This window comes from Lampris incognitus, chromosome 8 (assembly GCF_029633865.1).
Source record: "Lampris incognitus isolate fLamInc1 chromosome 8, fLamInc1.hap2, whole genome shotgun sequence".
Classification (NCBI taxonomy): domain Eukaryota; kingdom Metazoa; phylum Chordata; class Actinopteri; order Lampriformes; family Lampridae; genus Lampris; species Lampris incognitus.
The window spans coordinates 12,910,472-12,930,813 of NC_079218.1; the positions used below are offsets into that span (position 1 = coordinate 12,910,472).

The following is a 20,342-nucleotide window of genomic DNA, read 5'->3' on the forward strand; positions in this document are numbered from 1 at the left end:
GAAGATTTCCTACACCGGTGTGTACTACTCCCTTCAGAGGACAGCACAAACAGGCTCTAACCAGAGTAGAAAAAGAAGTGGGAGGCCGCGTTGCACAACTGAGCAAGAAGATAAGTACATTAGAGTCTCTAGTTTGAGAAACAGACGCCTCACAGGTCCCCAACTGGCATCTTCATTAAATAGTACCTGTTAGAGCCTGTTTGTGCTGTCCTCTGAAGGGAGTAGTACACACCGGTGTAGGAAATCTTCAATTTCTTAGCAATTTCTCGCATGGAATAGCCTTCATTTCTAAGAACAAGAATAGACTGTCGAGTTTCAGATGAAAGTTCTCTTTTTCTGGCCATTTTGAGCGTTTAATTGACCCCACAAATGTGATGCTCCAGAAACTCAATCTGCTCAAGCTCAAAGAAGTGCCCATCCAACCAATCCAACTTGTGGGAGCTGCTTCTGGAAGCGTGGGGTGCAATTTCTCCAGATTACCTCAACAAATTAACAGCTAGAATGCCAAAGGTCTGCAATGCTGTAATTGCTGCAAATGGAGGATTCTTTGACGAAAGCAAAGTTTGATGTAAAAAAAATCTTATTTCAAATACAAATCATTATTTCTAACCTTGTCAATGTCTTGACTCTATTTTCTATTCATTTCACAACATATGGTGGTGAATAAGTGTGACTTTTCATGGAAAACACAAAATTGTTTGGGTGATCCCAAACTTTTGAACGGTAGTGTATATTATGAAATTCTCCATCAGCCTTTAGAAACTGAACTGGTCCTCATTATCTGTATTAGCTTTATCATATTATATCAGGCTGATCTGGTGCATGTCAGGAATCAGCCAGCCCACCGATATGAAGGCGAGTCTACTGAGCTCACGTAGGCCTGTTTTAAATACCAGCTTGAACAGAGACACACTAAAACATGTGGCTTTAAAATAAGAACAAATGCATAAAAAAACCTGGGAAGAGCTAACATTAGAGGAAAAAGTATTAAAAAAAACCAAGAAAGGGATAACGTGATAATAGGTGACTTAAAATATTATAATATAATATATTAAGTTACATGAGTTATTGATGCTTAATAAAAACTGTCTGGGCATTTTTCCAGTAGGTTGGATTACACTTTGTTAATCAGACTGTAGAATACATACCTATGTACTGAGATGTGGACAGGAATAAAACATACCTTTGAACTGTGTAAGCACGCGCGCATGCGCACACACACACACACACACACACACACACACACACACACACACTCATCCTGATTACATAAATATAACTAACCTAATATTGCTATTATTTGTGATAGTATGGCTATTATGTCCAACATATCTGTTGTATAAATTGGTTAACTATTAATGTCTTCCCTTTGGATACTATTGATCCAATTCAAGTCCCTTATTTATTTTTTGGGATTTTTTTTGTATTTTTACCTTTTGCAGGGGCGTTTCCAGGATTGAGGACATTTGGGGCTTAGCCCGGATTTCTGTGTGTGTGGGGGGGTACAGACTCAGATAGCAAAATTGCTGGGGCCCAGACCCATCCCACACCCAACTTTTATCTTTCTTTCGTCTGGCCCACATACTGCGTGGAATGATGGCAATTGGGCGGTCCGCTGCTGTTTGCCAGATCTGGGCCAGAACCAAGCCATAGCAATGCTGCATGTGCCACATATTTGCCAAAGGTGGCCCATATTTGTTTTGTGATATTTGGGCCATATTCACAATTTACCACATGGGCCATACATCTCAGCAACATGTAACCCCACTTCAGGGTTACATGTTGCCGAGAGCATCGCATCTTTGCCAAAAAAGGCCTACATTTGGGCCATATTTGCTATTATACATGTGGCCCATTTCAGGCTCACATCCATTTTGTCAGGGCCAAAAGAAGGCCATCAATGCCGCATCATCGCCTGAAGTGGCCCACATCTGGATGCTATCTGGGAAGGAAAACTCTCCCGCAATTATTTTTCTTTTTTATAAACAAGCTCTATTTTGATGCTTTTTCATACACTCCGGCACCTTATTTACATTCACAGTATATCTTAATCATTGAAAAATTGAAATGTGTAACTCAAAAACTCTTGTTTACTCTCCAGATTATGAACTGTGATGTTAAAAAAAAATATTAGTAGTTGTTAGTAATTAGTATGAATGAGTCGTTACTGTTATAGTTCGTTTTATGGAAAATTGATTTATCTACGAGAAACCCCCCCAGCTAAAGGCCAGTACAAGTATGCTGTGGAGTCAGGCGAGTACGGCCCGCTAGCTAAGCGGCACCTACAGTCACGACGAAGAGGATTACTCTTCACCGTGACTGTAGCTGCCGAATCCAGTTCATATCATAAACCAACAGGCAATTTCAGACATTATTGAAAAGTTCCTACACAGGCTAAATGCTTACCCTTCCTTCTCTTTTGGAAAAATCCAAAAGGATTTGAGTTAATTTTTCCTGCACCCTCCGCCATTCCTCCTCTACTCTTCGCTACCCGCTTTAATTTGTGTCACGTGACTCAGCCCCGCCCATCAGACCCTGCCACGCATGCGCGGCGCGCGTGCACATACGGGGTTAGTTTAGAGACCTGCATTTATTCTGACGGGCTGTAATGTTAGGAAGACTATCGGACATCCACACGTTACGTTTTTTTGTCGGGCTTCACAAAGGCTTACATTTAAAATGTTATCCGGAACTACGCATCACCTGGCGACGCCGATGTTTATCAGACAGGGGCAGTGGACTGGAGAGGCAGACCGGAAATGAGGTATGGCGGGCAACAAACCGAACCGGCGACCGTGTGGCGTGCGCGCTCGGCTGGGGAGGCGGCCCAACTCCGGCCCCTTATGTTCATGATGACGACACCTCTTTACGTTCTCAGCCTTTACTGGACTTGGTGGTTCAAATAAACGAAAACAAAAAACGGAATATGTTAAAACTAAGTATGGTTTTTAACATGTGCTGGACAATGTGTCTCGGAAACTGTCTTTCAAACTGTGAAAGCAGATTGTGAGTAAGTGGGCCGCTTTTTTTATGAATGGACAGAAAGCAACACAATGCATTAACAAAACATATTCCTTTTATTTTTTGTCTTTACAAAAAAAAAAGAATTCAGACAAACAAAACACACTGCAAGTGTTTCTGGGGACTTTAGAAGTTGTATTATGTTGTATTGCACACACCCAGCTCTGTGATAAACACACATCTGCCTTTCACTGGAGGGGTCAGAGGTCACAGGGCCGCTGGCTGATGACCCTGCAGTGAGGCAGGCCATCGGATTGGGTCAGCGTTTTACTCAAGGTCATCGATGAACACACTGGTTGCTGTGAAATGTTAAAGAAAAAAAGGTTTGTGCTTATGAGCAGAACATATGGGTTACTGACTTGTCTGAATCAGGGTATTTTAGCTCGTCTTGCTTTGGAGAAATGAGATCGATGTATTACTTTGATTTGTATTACGCTTAGTTCTGCACAAGAAGTGCCATAATTCACTCTTCCATGTCCTCCCCTTGCTCGCCCACCCAGTCCGCCCTAATCTTCCCCAGGGTTATGTTTTAAGAGAGGCGATACAAGCATTTATTCTTGAGATGGCCTTTTTTGAATTAAAAGGGATCTCTGGCATATCATCCAAGCCTGAAACTGAAGATATTTTTAGAAATTGGGGTCATGGCGCTGAAGGAGGTGGCCGGCTTGGAAATACCGAGATAAGCTGGACCGAGGAAGGCCAGATGTGTGTGACAAGTCATCAAAGCTTAAAAAACATTGTTTATGTACATATCCCTTAAATTGAGAAACACATTGTCTTTGCCAAAGAGAGAATGCAGAGTCTAGTCTAGCTGGGGAAAGGTGATTATTGCATATAGGACTTGTGTTGAGAAAATGTTTGAACCCAAATTCTGTCTGAACTGAAACCATATCTTGAGGGTATGGATGATGACAGGATTGTTAGTAAAGGGTGAAGAAGAAAGGGGAAGACTGGAAGTGTGAGAGATGATGAAGTGCAGGCTGCAGCTTCAGAGTGGCACCAGTCTGGACCTGCAGGAGGAAGACGGCGCATCATTTTTTTGAACATTTGCGGCCCAATAATAGTAGCAAAGATTTGGAAGAGACTGCTTAAATTTGTTTTCCCACACAAATTTTACAACCAAGAGAAAATCAGTCCTCACCTTCCTCAAAGTCTTCATAAGTAAAGTTGAGAGAGGAAGGAGACACAGATGATCGTTGTCAAACAAGTCCCCTATTTTTCCACTTTTGGCCAAACTGTTTTTCCTTACTACACACATGCACACAAAAACATATCTACTGTGCATGCGGAAATACTGAAAGGAAAAACTCCAAAACCAAACAGACACATCGGTCAGTCTTCATTCAGGAGCCGGCAGGTCAGGCTCTGCCAGAGAGGTTTTATTTTCTCTTGGTTTCTTCTCATTCTTCGAATCCTCCGTCGACTTCTCCTCGCCTCTCCGCTCACGTCCAAACTCGATAACAAGAGGTTTCCCGAGGAGCTGGTAACCATGAACCAAGTCCAAGGCTTTCTGGGCGGTTTCTGTGTCTGGCAAGGGAAAACCAAAACGCCTTAGAACGAGAATGTGTAATTGTTTTAATTGACTTTAGTTTAGCTTAACCTAGTTAGTTTGCTGGCACATTTTCTACATGAAAACAATACAAAACAGTACAGAGAAGAAAACAGAAGTTCTGCAGGTGAGCAGAGGGCTTCTTAACATTTCACCAATAAAGAATTTGTTGTGTGTGTGTGTGTGTGTGTGTGTGTGTGTGTGTAGGAGATGCAAACCAAGTATTTGACAAGAGAAATACTGTTTTTTTTTTTATTCTCCCCCTTTTCTCCCCAATTACCCCACTCTTCCGAGCCATCCTGATCTCTGCTCCACCCGCTCTGCCAATCCGGGGAGGGCTGCAGACTACCACGTGCCTCCTCTGATACATGTGGAGTCGCCAGCCGCTTCTTTTCACCTGACAGTGAGGAGTTTCACCAGGGGGATGTAGCGCGTGGGAGGATCACGCTATTCCCCCCAGCTCCCCCTCCCCCCTGAACAGGCGCCCCGACCGACCAGAGGAGGCGCTAGTGCAGTGACCAGGACACATACCCTCATCCGGCTTCCCACCTGCAGATCCAGCCAATTGTGTCTGTAGGGACGCCCAACCAAGCCAGAGGTAACACGGGGATTCGAACCGGGATCCCCATGTTGGTAGGCAAAGGAATAGACCACTACGCTACCTGGACGCTACCACACATATGTGTTTAAGGTAATTCTGAAGGCACGATCACATTGTGTTCCTCTTGTGTTTGTGTTCCTCATGTTTGTAAATAATAATAACAAATCAATCTTATATAGCACTTTTCTAACACTCAAAGTCGTTTTACAATAAACATTTATTTTTATTTATTTTATTGTTGGGGAGGGGTTAGATTTTTTTCCCCCTTTAGAGAGAGATAATTGCTTGTATAACAGTCATGCACCAATTCAACAACTTCCATCCATCCATCCATTATCTGAACCGCTTATCCTACTCCCAGGGTCGCAGGGATGCTGGAGTCTATTCCACCAGTCACTGGGCGGCAGGTGGGGAGACACCCTGGACAGGCTGCCAGACCATCACAGGGCCCACCAACACACACACACACACGCGCGCGCACACACACACACACATTCACACATAGGGATAATTTAGTACAGCTGATTCACCTGACCTACATACATGTCTTTGGACTGTGGGAGGAAACCGGAGCCCCCAGAGGAAACCCACTCAGACACGGGGAGAACATGCAAACTCCACACAGAGGACAACCCGGGACGACCCACTAAGGTTGGACTACCCCGGGGCTCGAACCCAGGACCTTCTTGCTGTGAGGCAACCGCACTAACCACTGCGCCACCACAACTTACATTTTAAAAAAAAGTTTTTTTTCCCTTCATTTTACATCAAAATCTATTCATCTCAACTTATGCTAAAACAGCCAAGTTTTTGTGATTTTGTCACCAAGTCTAAGCAGGTGGGCAAGCAACATTCCAACCAATAATATTAGATTTTGCGTCAACCAATCAAAAATCCTGAAGCATCAAATCACGTCCCTCCCTAATATCCCATTTTACCTGGAAACACGTCACATCACGGAAACAAAGCACACCGAATACCGTTTCATTTTGTCTATAAGATGTAAAGCGTTGTTTTTAAATGGTGTGTAACACTTGGTTATCAAAGTAACAGTGTACAGGCGTTCTTGAACGCCACTTCATGTCACTGTTTTGCTCTCCACAGGGCGGTTCAATAAGAGGGATATAGAGAGTACGTTCAATACCATGACAGTTTGTCTCACGTTCATATCCGATAAACATGCCAGAACGTATAAAAAAGAGGCTGTGTGCTCTGAAGTACATTTTGCTGCCTTCACCTTTTATGTTTTCTTGTTTTACATATAGAAGTAAAGGATTTTGTTTTTTGTTTTTTTTAATTATAAAATTTTTGCAATGTATTCTTTTTGTGTAATTACTATGGTTTTTTTTTCCTGGCCCAAGATAACTCTTGCTTCTAAGAGAAAAAAAATAAGGGGGTTTACATGATAAATACAATGACTGTTTGGAGAGCACGGGGATGATTTTAAGACTAGAAAGTACAGGAATACTAAGAACGTTTCAGATGTGTGGAGGATTTTTCTGTCAGTATTTGAAATAAACTTTTACATTAGTAAGAAAAAAAACTGCTTGTGAAATTGCTGTTTGGTCTCCTCCTCTCTCAGAGGGGACTGGCTGGAGGGAAGGCAGTGATGGAGATCAGCGCGGGAGAAAAGGAGAAAACAACAGGAGCTGGATTCTGCGGGGAGGAGGTCTGGTATGTGGATACAGAGACCACGGGAAGGAAACTGTTTAATGTGGTTGAAACCTTCCGCTCCTCACCTGCGAATGTGATGAAGGCCTGGCCCTTGAGCCTCCCTGTCAGCAGGCGGTACAGGACAGGCGGGCCTCCCTCAACTTCAAATCTGGAAAACAGCGCCACCAGCTGGGCCACAGACGCCTGTGCACTCAGGTTCTTGACACACAAGACCTTCGGAAAGAGCGAGAGAGAGAATATTAGGGAACGTTGAACTGCTAAAAACGGTCTGACAGTCATAAAATCACATGGACATATCTTCATCATCTTGTTTCAGGAATCATTTACCCCTCAAGAACCAAATATGTAAGATTGCTTATCATGATTTAAGCACATTTATCCTGTTTCCAGAAATCTTAACTAGTTGAAATATTGCAGATTATTTAGCTTGTTTTGGGGGTTTTCTCGCTTCAGCGTACTCAGTTTTGACATGGCATTTTTGCAGTGTAATTGTCATTAAATTAATAGGTGTCGGGTGTAAGTTATGTGGAAAATCCCCCCAAACATCTGCTTTTAGTTGTTGTCTCTGCTTTTCTGCAGTTAAAGAGCAACATCAACCCCAGCATCAGCTCTCCTTTCTCATCTTTGAAAAATACTCAGAAACCTGATGTTTTTTAGCATTTCTCTGCCCACTGACATTTATAAAATGGAAATAAAGGGGTGTAGGTATAGATGAAGAGAACGGATGGAGGTGTCCATGTATAAAGGATATAAAGGGGTGTAGATGCAAAGGACGGTGATGGAGGTGTCCATGTATAAAGGATATAAAGGGGTATAGATGTAGAGGATAGTGATGGAGGTGTTCATGGATAATGGATATAAAGGGGTGTAGATGCAGAGGACGGTGATGGTGGTGTCCATGTATAAAGGATATAAAGGGGTGTAGATGCAAAGGACGGTGATGGAGGTGTCCATGTATAAAGGATATAAAGGGGTGATAAAGGGGTGTAGATGTAGAGGACGGTGATGGTGGTGTCCATGTATAAAGGATATAAAGGGGTGTAGCTGTAGAGGACACTGATGGAGGTGTCCATGTATAAAGGATATAAAGGGGTGTAGATGTAGAAGACGGTGATGGAGGTGTCCATGTATAAAGGATATAAACGGGTGTAAATGTAGAGGACGGTGATGGAGGTATCCATATATAAAGGATATAAAGGGGTGTAGGTGCAGAGGACGGTGAAGGTGGTGTCCATGTATAAAGGATATAAAGGGGTGTAGATGTAGAGGACAGTGATGGAAGTGTCCATGTATAATGGATATAAAGGGGTGTAGATGCAGAAGACGGCGATGGAGGTGTCCATGTATAAAGGATATAAACGGGTGTAAATGTTGAGGATGGTGATGGAGGTGTCCATATATAAAGGAGTGTAGATGTAGAGGACAGTGATGGAGGTGTCTGCTCAGAGTTTAGTTGGCTAACATCGCATGTTGTCTTTCTAATCGCCTCATATGTTATTGGTCTGATGAGCTGGACACTGCATATGTTGCCTACATCACATGGGTCTCGCCATCTGTGATGCCCACATATGACAAACAATTTGGAGGTGGTTCGTGGTAATGTGTATGAAAAAGTGTGGATTTTCTCCCTAAGAGCAGTCTTGGGTTACACCTCTTTTTTGTTGAATTTATCATGAATTCAATCCAAGACTCATTCCAAAACGTTTTCAAATCAAAACATGTATATAAAGGATATCTATAGCTTATAAACTACAACTGCCAACATTGTAATGGTTCTTCATACCTTGGAGGGTTCCCCTGGTTGGTAATTCTGGAACCTTGGGATATTCCGTATCCTTTCATCCGATTCCCGATTTTCTTCTATCTCCTCGTTGGTAATGTTCTCTATCTTCCCTCGTACTACCACAGGCCCAGCTGTCCCCACCATTCCAGCTCCACGCAGACTGCCGATTGGCTGGTTCACTGTGATGCTTCTTGGAGCAGCCGACTGTTGTTGCCGCCTCGCTGTGTTATCATCAAGCAGCTTGTCTGTCGTGTTTAAACTGGACTCTGATTCGACACCTGAACTGCTTTTCCCGCCCAATGTGTCCAACAGAAAATCACTGCGAGCCTCTGATCGGACAGCATCTTTCTGCCCACTCTGCAACTTGTCCATGTTTGTCTGTAATTCTTGGGGTTGGTCAGTCTCTTTCTGAGAGTGCTGTGATTGGTGAGATATACTTCCAGGCTCAGGAGGGTTCGATGTTACAGAAGCTGTGCCGTGTGAGTCCTTCTGCGAAGCCTGTCGTCCGAGGACATCTCTGTAAAGACAGTCCATCAGATCCGAGGATGACGCCCCCTGCTGGTCCTCCTGGTTATCAACATCTGTGGGTGAGAGAAGCAATTATATTGTAAAAATGTATTCAGACATTAACTTTCAAAGGTACCATGTTTAACATTTTGGCTTTCTTGAAGCGTAAGATGACTCATAAATATGGTTGCTGAATAGTTCTGATTGAAAGAGTAAATGACTGATGCCCCACAACCCCATTTCCCAGATCTCTGCATTCATAATGCATAGAAAGAACATCTGGCGACAACATTTTTACAATCCAACATGTTTAACTTGCACCATTATTCACTCCGACAATACACATAAAACGTTTCCTCCCTATACTTCCAAACTACAGCATGATTAATTCTACCATATAAAACATTTGTGTCTAAATCTGTATGTGTAAATCTGTTAGCCAGTTTGTCTCTTAAAATAACTTCCTACATCTTCCTGGAATATTTCTCAGGGCATCCAACTACCACTGAATCACCAGCTGCCTCCATGTGAAACAAAGACCTTGCTGTCACATCACTTGACTACATTTCTACATTTGCAGAGTTCATTATCCATTATCTAAGCTGCTTATCCCAATCGGGGTCGCGGGATGCTGGAGCCTATCCCAGCAGTCATTGGGCGGCAGGCGGGGAGACACCCTGGACAGGCCGCAAGGCCATCACAGGGCCGACACATTTACACCTAGGGACAATTTAGTATGGCTGATTCACACTTGCAGAGTGAAACTACAAAATACTTGTGATATGCATATCTGTAGTAAAGCCCAACTGACCCACACCTTGGTGGTACAATGCTGTGAGGAAACCCTGGCGGTGGCTGCCATGGAACAGCGCCCTCTCGATCTCGATCTCCCGCCGGGACAGCGGCCGGCTGGAGGAGAAACGTTGCGGCTGGGACAGGAGCGCCGCCCTGGTGGCCATCTTGTCCCTGATCACCTGCAGGCGCTGCTGCCTTGCCCCTGGCGCGGCGCACACACCATGGTCCTGGAAAGAAAACCGAAGGGCAAGGAAAAAAAAAAAACCACACACAACGGCAAATTAAATGTTCAGGGTTTCGATCCCATTAGCGGCAATTGATTATCACATAATCAGGGATTTAAATGTCTTTTTTAAAAACACACAATGAGATGTTCAACTGGTCTGACTGAACTTATTAACTGCTGAATACAAAACAAGTAAGCACCAAGGAGCCACAAACAGCAACTGTTAACATGGAGAACAAACCAGAAGAACCAGAAATCTCACAAGGAAAGGAGACAGGTCATCAACTGACGCTGCTACGGTATGAAAATCAAAGTTTTGATTTTCTGAACAAACACACAATACGTACAAATAAAGTGGAGGGCATTTCTGTCACTATTTTCCACAACAGCAGCCCAACGCCTGCTCACATGATCCCACATTGACAAGACGTGACTACAGATGTAGAATGAGGAAAAAACAATGAGTCCTCTCTCCTTGTTCTACACCCATGATTCATTATTCCAATCTGAGCAACAAGTGTGACTTACTGCAACGCAACGCCAGTGTTCATCGCTCTAACACTATATGTGAGGATGTTGACTTCTTCAGCCAACCAACCAGCAGTGTTGAGGAATACTTTTTATTGCAAATTACTGTGCTTCTGTTTAACTCGGTACCTGTTGGGTACTGGATGACCTCATTATCATTGTCCTGCAACAAAAATTGGTGACTCTTAGTGACTCAAACGGCTGTCAAAACACCTCAAACATCTTCCGATGTACGGTGTATTTGGTAAACCGGTGGTATTCGACGTCGGCGACTACGCTCCAACCTTAAAGGGGTCAGAAACAGTTAAATGTCTTTTGAGCTGTTAACTGATATTTTGGTGAAGTTGGAAATAGAAGGTAACAGTTAAAGGCAAAAACTCCACAGAAAGGTGCATCTATTGAAATGCCATAGTTTCAGGCATTAAAAAAACAAACCATTGTGGTGTTTGGGTAGCGCAGTGGTCTATTCCATTGCCTACCAACACGGGGATCTCCGGTTCAAATCCCCATGTTGCCTCCGGCTTGGTCGGGCATCTCTACAGACACAATTGGCCGTGTCTGCGGGTGGGGAGCCAGATGTTGGTATGTGTCCTGGTCGCTGCACTAGCGCTTCTTCTGGTCGGCTGGGGTGTCTGTTCAGGGGGGGAGGGGGGAACTGGGGGGAATAGCATGATCCTCCTACACGCTACGTCCCCCTGGCAAAACTCCTCACTGTCAGGTGAAAAGAAGCAGCTGGCGACTCCACGTGTATCGGAGGAGGCATGTGGTAGTCTGCAGCCCTCTCCGGATCAGCGGAGGGGGTGGAGCAGTGGCTGGGACAGCTTGGAAGAGTGGGGTAATTGACCAAGTACAATTGGGGAGAAAAAGGAAGGAACCCCCCCCCCCCAAAAAAAAACGCTCTTTTCCTAGGGATTGAAAATCAAAAGTAGGTGAATGTCACTGGATGTCCTATACTGTTGTACTTTAGTACAACTCTACGCCATCAGTTTTAAAATGGTCACCGCCCCCCTTATAAATATATTTAACAGATTGCCGCTCTGTGGCCGAGTGTCTTCAGACCAGCAATTAAATCATGGCTGCACACACAGGAAGAGACAGCAGGGAGACAGAGAGAAAAAGAACCGCAGATATGTAGACGCTCTCACCTATTTTACGACCGCAGACATCATGCTATTTTAACTGATCAATCTCTGGTATTAAGCACACAAAACCCCCACAACAACACTAATCTGGCAATTATTGAGCCCCTTTTAACAGCATGAGTGTATGTGTCTGTGCCGGAGAACCCCAGGTAGTGTCGAACCTTGTTTGTCACACAGTCGTTTATGGAGAGCGGGAGGGTTTTCGTCGGAGCCCCTCCACCTCCCTCCCAACTCTCCACACCAATTTCATTGCATTTTTTAAAATGGTAGTTAGTGCAGGCGGAGAGGGGATAAAACGGGGGTTTCATCACCCTTTAAAATGTACCATCAGATTCTATAGCTGCCTACAAAGATGGAACTGCTGACCCTGTCTGCAGAGTTTACCCTCTCGGCTGCCTCCGGTGTGTCCTTGTTGAGCCACAGCTGGATCTCCGTGTCGGTGAGACCGAGCTCCCGCAGGCCAGCCAGTTCCTTCTCCCCATCCTGAAGGGCCTGGAACTCAGACAGACTCCTCACACCGACGGCCTGCTCCCCAAATGGCTTGTAAAGGGCTGCCGGGGCGAAACATCGCTTCTTAGCCACACACCTGTGCAGGGAGAGGATGAGAGTGATGTTGTTGTTCTTATTGTTTCTAGTACACAAGGTGTCCAACAGCAGAAAACTACCAAGTTGCTTAGCAAATCAATCAATTAACCAAGGTTAGCCTGTTTTATCTCCTTCTAAACAGATATTACTCAATTTTTTCTGACACTTCCCAGGAATGCTGTCAAAGACCAAATTCCAGTCCTGACCATTGACTGCCAAAATGTTCAGTTGCTTGTCACTCAGGAACTGCGACTTTTCCGCTGTGCTCCCTGTCAGTTACCCAAGATGAGAGCACAAGCTATGTGCCTTAAGTTTAAACAAGTGATAGTGATAACCACAAAAACAATCACGACAATATTAACGCTAATAACAGTAACTGAAGTTAATAGAGATCTTAACACCTCAATGTAAACACAGGTCTAGCCTAGATGTTGACCCTCAGCTGTTATTTTCAGATATTGTGCCACAAATCTCAAGTCCAACTGCCACACCAAAGATCAATTTGTGGTATTTTGGGATGAACAGTTTGAATGATAATCGAGTTGGTATGTAGGTTTGTTTTTGTTTTTACATTTCTGTTTCCTGACTAGTTCATCTGGTCCAGTTACTAACTGCACAATGTTAAGGAGCTGTCACCCTTCCAAAATGAATTCCATTAGCATTGATCTGGATGGAGATCCTGTGTCACATGGTCTAAATGTTGTTTCTGTGTCCAAACCTGCCAGTCCAGAACATTTTCTAGAGTAAATGATACTATTTATTCAATACTATCCATTACTATATTGCACCACACTGCACTCTACTTAACCATACTATACTTTTCTGTACTGTACAATACCATATTACAGGCTTACTATGATGAACAATATGGCTGCACAAACAATTGTGCCAAATTTTCCATTGAATTTTTACTTTCTACATTTCATAATTTGAGAGTACTGGTTTTTCAGCAACATCGAAACACCTCGTTTCATTCTGAACATGTACTGCTTCGTGAAAATGATGCAGAAATATGCTCCAAAACTAACATTGTTCCTTATGATGATAGAAACCATTGATTATGAGAAAAAAATACTGGCAAAAAACACAAACCGTGATGAATATTTTCCAAATCATCACACTGCACTTCGACTGGACAGACAGTACGGTGTAATACAGCACGATGCTTGTTACTGTGGCTCACCGGTTGATGTCGATGTCCGTACTGAGCTGCTGGAGGAGGAGGCCATGGAGCTGCCGCTGGCCCTCTGTCTCCTGTTCCTCCAGGAGTGGGCCCTCCTCACATGTGTGACGACTCACCCTGATGTGCACATGCAACAGACAACAGTCACTGGGTCAGAAAGATGGAAAGTGTGGCTGTCTTACCTTAAAAACAAATTGTCCCCCTACATCGCAGGTCTCTGCTACTTTCCTGATTTATGTATGTCTTTGCATCACTTGATTTCTGATCTTGATTTCTTAGCGGTTACTGTTTATTTGATTTTGTGTAAAGGCTCAAAGGTATGTACTGACATTTATAGCTGCAAACCAGATATTAGCGTGATTATTCGGTAACTGCACATATATCTGCCGGTAATCTCTCTAGTGTATAAACCTCGTGGGGGGCAGTATGCTAGCAGTGAATTTGTTGTTGATAAATTTGATGAATAATTCCCTGGAGACCCCCCCCCCACCCTCCCTCCTTTTTATGGTCCTTCGAGCCGGATTAGAGTACCAATCAAGGTATGGAACATACACATACGGATGGATGCCCAGACCCAATCTGCACACCACCGTGCTTCACAGAGAGAACGACACCCTCCAGCGTACCTGAATGACTATGTGGTTGCAACTCTCCCTCATTTGGGACAAACCCAAACCACACCTCCCAAGGTTCATGCAGTGAGCAAACACGGAACTCATCCCAGATGAGCGCCAGTTCCAGGTCAACATGCTCATCGGTTGGCAGATTTGCCTCTAATGTTCTCTCCGTCTCTCCGAGCTACAAACGGCCCTTCTCGAAGCGCAAGTGAAGCACATTGAGCTTGAGGAGTTGCAGAGGACCAACAAGCCGATATTGAATGTGAACGACTCCACACTCAAGCCAGAGAGGCACAACAGTTGCAAGAAAAGGCCCATAGAGCCTGAGAGTCATTAAACAGACAACTGGAACGACGGCGACAGCTAAAGAAAAGAGAAAATGAGCTAGAAATAGCTAAGCTTGTCACTTCTCTCCTTAAAGAGAAAATACAGGACCCCGATGGCGCCAGAGCCTCACCATCCCCATCAGATGACGGAAAGGCAGACCCAATGTCATTATCCCCACGGTTATTACCTGACAACAGCAGACCTCTACCACCGATGGAGCACAGAGACATTGGTGTGGCTCCTCCTCCGGTGTCCCTGGGCGTACATGGATGAGATGCAACTGACCTCACCAAGGCATTCTACCAGATACCATTATCGAAAGACTCAATGAACTACTGCGGGGTGGTAACACCTTTCAAGGGTGTTCGTGTATATGCTTGATGCGCCATGGGCATGCCTGTCTCAGAGACTGCCCTAGAGTAGCTAACATGCCAGGTCTTTTGTGAACTCCTGGAACAGGGTAAAGTGGCCAAGGTCGCGGATGATTTATACTGCGGGTCAAATGCGCTTGAAGATCTGCTTAGTGTCTGGAAGGGAGTGTTGTCAGCACTGCGACATTGTAGACTGAACTTATTGGCTGCAAAGACAGTTGTTGCCCTTCAACAAACAAACGTCCTGGGCTGGTTGTGGCATCATGGGACCATCCAGGCCAGTCCCTACCGTGTTGCTGCATTAGCTGCATGCTCCTCTCCTAAGAACGTGGCTGGCCTTTGATCATTCATTGGCGCATACAAGGTGCTTGCCTGTGTGATTAAGGGCTGTGCATCCGTCCTGGCCCCACTGGACGATGTCATTGCTGGCTGTGAGTCAAAGGATGTGATAACATGGTCAGGTAAACTTCTGTTTGCCTTCAACAATACACGGAAAGCCCTGGCCACTAACCACTCAAATCACATTGCCTCAACCAGAGGACCAGCTCTGGATCGTCACTGATGGCGCAGTCAAGGAGTCTGGTCTAGGAGCCACACTTTATATCACTCGTCAAGATTCAGTGAAAGTTGCAGGCTACTTTAGTGCTAAACTCCGCAAGAACCAGTCAATTTGGCTACCATGCGAGGTAGAGGCCCTATCTATTGCCACTGCACTGAAGCACTTTAGCCCGTACATAATCCAGTCCTCAAAGAAAGCCTGTGTGTTAACAGACAGCAAGCCTTTGAAAAGCTATGCAGAGGAGTTCTCAGCTAGCCCCGTGTAACTACCTTTCTGTCTACAGCCAGTAGGTTTCAAGTCTCTATTCGGCATGTGGCTGGTGCAGCGATACTGCCTTCTAATTTTGCCAGTCACAATGCTCCCGACTGTAACAATACCACCTGCCAGATCTGCACTTTTGTCCGCACCTCTGTGGAGTCTGTTGTACGCCAGGTTACGGCTGAGAGCATTCTTCAAAGGTCCCAAAAACTCCCCTTTACCAAGAGATCAGCATGGCTGGCCATACAGGCTGAGTGCTCTGACCTCGGAAGGACATGTGCTCATCTCCACCAAGGCACCCACCCCTCAAAGAAGCTAACTAACAACTTAAATGTTACCTGAATGTAGCTACATTATCCAATGATGGTGGTGCGTCACCATACCCCCTTGCTTCTTCAGCTAACGGTATCATAATTCCAAGGTTGGTCCTGGATGGCCTCCTTATGGCCTTTCATATAAAACTTGATCACCCTACAGCTGGCCAGCTAAGATTGGTTGTGCAATGCTATTTCTACGCTCTGGACATGGATGCTGCCATCCAACGTGTCACTGAGGGTTGTCACCAGTGTGCTACACTTAAGAAAGTCCCTGCCTTTGTGGTGGACCAGTCAACATGTGATCCGCCAGTCATCGTCAGTGCATCCTTTGCAGCCAATGTATTCATACGTGAGCACCAGCTCATCCTTGTGGTCCGTGAGTGTGTCACCTCTTTCATGGCATCCACTCTCATTGAAGATGAATGGCACCAGACCCTTTGTGATGCTCTGATTTGCTTGTGTATTGGCTTGCGGCCACTGGATGGTGTATTTGTTGTGGTCAGAACTGACCCAGCTCCTGGCTTTGTGGCAGTGGGTGGCGACACAGCACTTGCCAGGCATAGGCTGACTGTTGAGGTCAGCAATGCTAAGAACATCAACAAAAATCCTGTCGCTGAAAAGGCCATTCAGGAGCGCCAAGGTGAAATACTGTGTCTTGAGCCAAATTGCAGAGTTGTCACCCCCCTGCTTCTGTCAGTTGCCACTGCCCACTTGAACAGCTGCATCAGATCCCGTGGTTTGTCTGCCTGTGAGATGCTATTCCAGAGGGACCAGTTCTCCCACAGTCAGTTGCCTATCAATGACCGGGACGTCATTATGCAGCAGCGTGCACAATGGTTGATCAATCATCCATATAGCATGAAAGCCAAAGCTCCCACTGATCATGTTTCATCGCCTTCCATAGTCCGTCCTGGCAACCTTGTATATCTCTATAGCGATCGAAATAAGTCGAGCCTGAGACAGATACCTTGTCATCAGTGTTGAAGGGTTATGGTGCAACATGCAGAAGTTCACAGGTACCCAACTCCATTGCACTTCATACAGAGTGAGATTGAGTGATTGCTACTAGGTGGCAAGTGACGCTACTGATGTGGTCTTCTGTGATGACGCAGACAAGGACACGTCTGACATGGATCCTGATGTCTCTACTCCCCAGGGCCCTGACATTCCCCCTGCCATAGCCGAGCCTGCTCCAGCACCCTTTCTGCTCACTGGGGTTCTCAATTCTCTTCCTCCAGATGAACCCTCTACTGGTCCAGTTAGTGAACAGCATGATGAAGAAACCCATGGGACTATTCCGAATACAGGTGGGGCTCTTCGGTGTTCCAGCTGCTCCCGCAGGCCTCCCACATGGTTTAAGGATTTTGTTGCTTTGTAGTTTTCTTGTTTATGCCTCCACGCCACTGTTGAGCATTCCCATAATTCCTTCAAGGTCTGTGTGTTCTGCCTTTGCAGCGTGTTTCATGTTCTGTTAATGTTCTATCCTATAGTGCCTTATGCTCTGTGCCCTTTGTAATGTTTGTGCCCTTAGTGGTGTTTTTCTACACTGCTTGGGTTGTCTTATGGTTGTTATGGGTGGGTCTGGTTGTACTGGAAAAGGGGGTGGCGCCAGGAATGTATTGTGCACTTCCGGGTTACTTGGGTTGTGTACGTCTCTCTCGTTACCTTGACGTCTTTCAGTAAAATCATCTATGCACTTACCGGATCGTGTCTGTGGCTTTGTGAGTGTTCTCACCTTATACTGGCGCTATCTCTCAACCGAACCCTTGGTAAGCACACAACATGCACACTAACATACACATCCCCTTGGTTTCTGGCGTTATTTTTGAGAGACTGGCGGTTGGCACCGCCTTCTGACCACATTTTGAGAGGGAAACAGCAGTAAGGGGGGAGGGGCAAGGAAATAAGTTTTTCAGTCGATCAATCAATCACTCATCCAAAGGAGTTGAATCAAGTGCAACTGGACTTGGTATATATCCGTGAAAGGTCCAGTTGCACTTGATTCAACTCCTTTGGATAACCATGACCTGGATGAATGAGAACATTCACAGACAATCAATCAGTCATTCAGTCAAGTTGCATTTTATATAGCGCTTTTCTAGCTGCAACAGCCACCCAATTTTGATGGGTTTTTTTTTCTATTTTGTATTAATCTTCATCTGATAGAGTTAAGCTCTACCTGAGTTTGTGTTGATTTAGCCTTTTATGTTTTCGTTTGTGCTTCTGTTACTAAATCGCTGACTGTCACACCTATACCAAAATCAACCCTAATAAGATGTAGCTGGTTAAAACCGTGATCTCAAGCTTTCATTCAAGCCTTCTAATGCTTGTCTATACTGGTTGATTTTCCACAGACAACTGATTTGTAGGTCAGATACGCACAGCGCCGCTTAGGGCCCAGTGCACAACGTTGCTCCAAGTTAAGGATTATGCATTTTTTCCCAGTCTCTTATTTTCATTTTGAGGTCTATTTGCAAGCATTTGTGTGTCGGTCAAAGACACGTCATTCCACATTTACCAGGTCATATGCAAAGCATCCGTCTTGCCAAACAAGCTGCGTTTTCCTGTTCTGATTGGCCATCTATTTACATTGACAACAGGTGTCCATATACAAACGGGACATATTAATAGAACACATGATGTGTCATTTTATTTTTATTTTTTTGTACGATGAGAACACGATCAATAAAAAGATCAATGAAACATTAAGAAATAATGGCGCGAGAGGCTTGAAAGCAATCTATAACCACAGCCATAAGAAAAACACACAAGCGCTTACAAAGCAAGAGCTCAAAAATAACTACGATTACGTCTCTAAAGTGCGCCGGAAGTCATGAAACGCACCGGTTTTTTTTTTTAATTTCCCGGGAGAGCGAACCAACCCCTGGCCGGCTCTGGCTACTTTAACGTCTTCGCTGGCTGCTGTGGTTACACACCGGCAACTGATGAACACGGCAAAGCCGGATAACGTTAGCCAAGTATTGAATGAAATAGCGCCACCCAAGTTGAAGCTCGATCAGATAGAGGGAAAACACTTGCAAGATGGAAACGTGCCCCCCCCCCTAGCTCTGACAGCAGTAAACGCTTTCCCCTCTCAAAAATATTTTCAGCATTTGGAGTTTTAACTTAACGTCCGATACTGTCTTTACTGCCATCTCCAGTCCTTATCCTGTACCGGATATCGTGTCTCAGTGGATCATAACGTTGGCTGTAAACTGCAGCCCTGGGCGTTAAGAAATCACACGGTTACCGAAGTGTTGAGTATTTGGTCACATGAATGTAAAAGCTCATCTCGGCGCATTTCGTTGGACCGTGGCGCAAATGAATCCTCTTGAAAATGTGAAATTGCGTGCAGAGAATCTCGCTTACCGACGCATTTTTCCGGGTCGTCCTCGCTCGTTTCCTCCCGTGGCATCATGGGAAACGTAGTGAAATTGTACGCGGGGGCGGGTGGGGTGGAAAAGAGGTCACAGATATTCAGCAGCGTGTCGATAGGCCATAGGGAGGAACTAACACAGTATTTCAGTAATCATTTATGATGACTATGACACACACACACACAAAAGAAGACGATATTTCATATACATAACAATTTCATCTGAGCCTTTTTAATGAAACAGTTTGCTACAACTTTTTTGGGGCCTTTTTTCTGGGAAAGCTCAACCTCTTAATGGCTACAAAAAAAGAAGAAAGACAGATCAATTCACAATATCTGGTGAAAATTCCGCTGTATTTATGTGAGATACCACTTTAAAGGGGATGTACTGGTGTTTTTTTATGTTTTATTTACCCCTAACCATTTCCCAAAGCATACAAAAGTGTTTTTTCAAAGTGCGCAAGAGGAAGTCTCTGCAAGCTGAGTTTTCTTTTAACGCCTTGCTGAAATGAACGGGAACCTTTAAAGTGATGTTGAAGTTTGGTAGTACCTTGGGTGGTGTAGTTTCCTGACCATGATGTAAATCCAAATAATCGTGAAGTCGTGGCAATCGTTGCACTGTGCACCTCAGATTGATAATAATAATAAAAAAAATTCTCCATTCACTTGCATTATGAGGGGAAACGGTTCTCAAAGTCACATGCAGTTATACAAGCCCTGTCGCTCATGTTTTGGTGTCTATTTGCATGAGTAGAAGTGCAACCTTCTCCGTCCCCTCAGTGTAAATTCACTGCATATGTACAACACCTCTCATAGCATGCGAGCGAGCCCCTACTCGGTGTGTTTACTATGAGGAATGCTGGTTTCGAGAGTGGGTGTGGAGACTTGGCATCAATCGGATCAATGCTTACATACTCAGGTAT

General features: G+C 44.6%; 1 protein-coding gene across 1 annotated transcript; it reads right to left on the reverse strand.

Annotated features, from left to right (window-relative positions):
- Window positions 1-3,080: 3,080 nt before the first annotated feature.
- Window positions 3,081-19,448, reverse strand: rbm41 (RNA binding motif protein 41). Its single transcript, XM_056285095.1, has 8 exons — window positions 19,413-19,448; window positions 13,595-13,711; window positions 12,211-12,412; window positions 9,953-10,157; window positions 8,629-9,209; window positions 6,911-7,058; window positions 4,163-4,548; window positions 3,081-4,031 (listed from the first exon to the last, which is right to left on the reverse strand). The coding sequence occupies exons 1-7, from the start codon at window positions 19,418-19,420 to the stop codon at window positions 4,361-4,363; spliced, it is 1,449 nt and encodes a 482-aa protein (XP_056141070.1). The 5' UTR covers window positions 19,421-19,448; the 3' UTR covers window positions 3,081-4,031; window positions 4,163-4,360.
- Between the last annotated feature and the right edge of the window lie 894 nt (window positions 19,449-20,342).

What these genes read in the sequence shown, in the direction of transcription:
- rbm41 (XM_056285095.1), bottom strand. An exon ending in CACAGCATTGTACCACCAAG is followed by an intron (nt 9,210 to 9,952) that starts GTGTGGGTCAGT and finishes TCTCACCCACAG; the next exon opens with ATGTTGATAACCAGGAGGAC. An exon ending in GGCCTTCATCACATTCGCAG is followed by an intron (nt 4,549 to 6,910) that starts GTGAGGAGCGGA and finishes TTCCCTTGCCAG; the next exon opens with ACACAGAAACCGCCCAGAAA.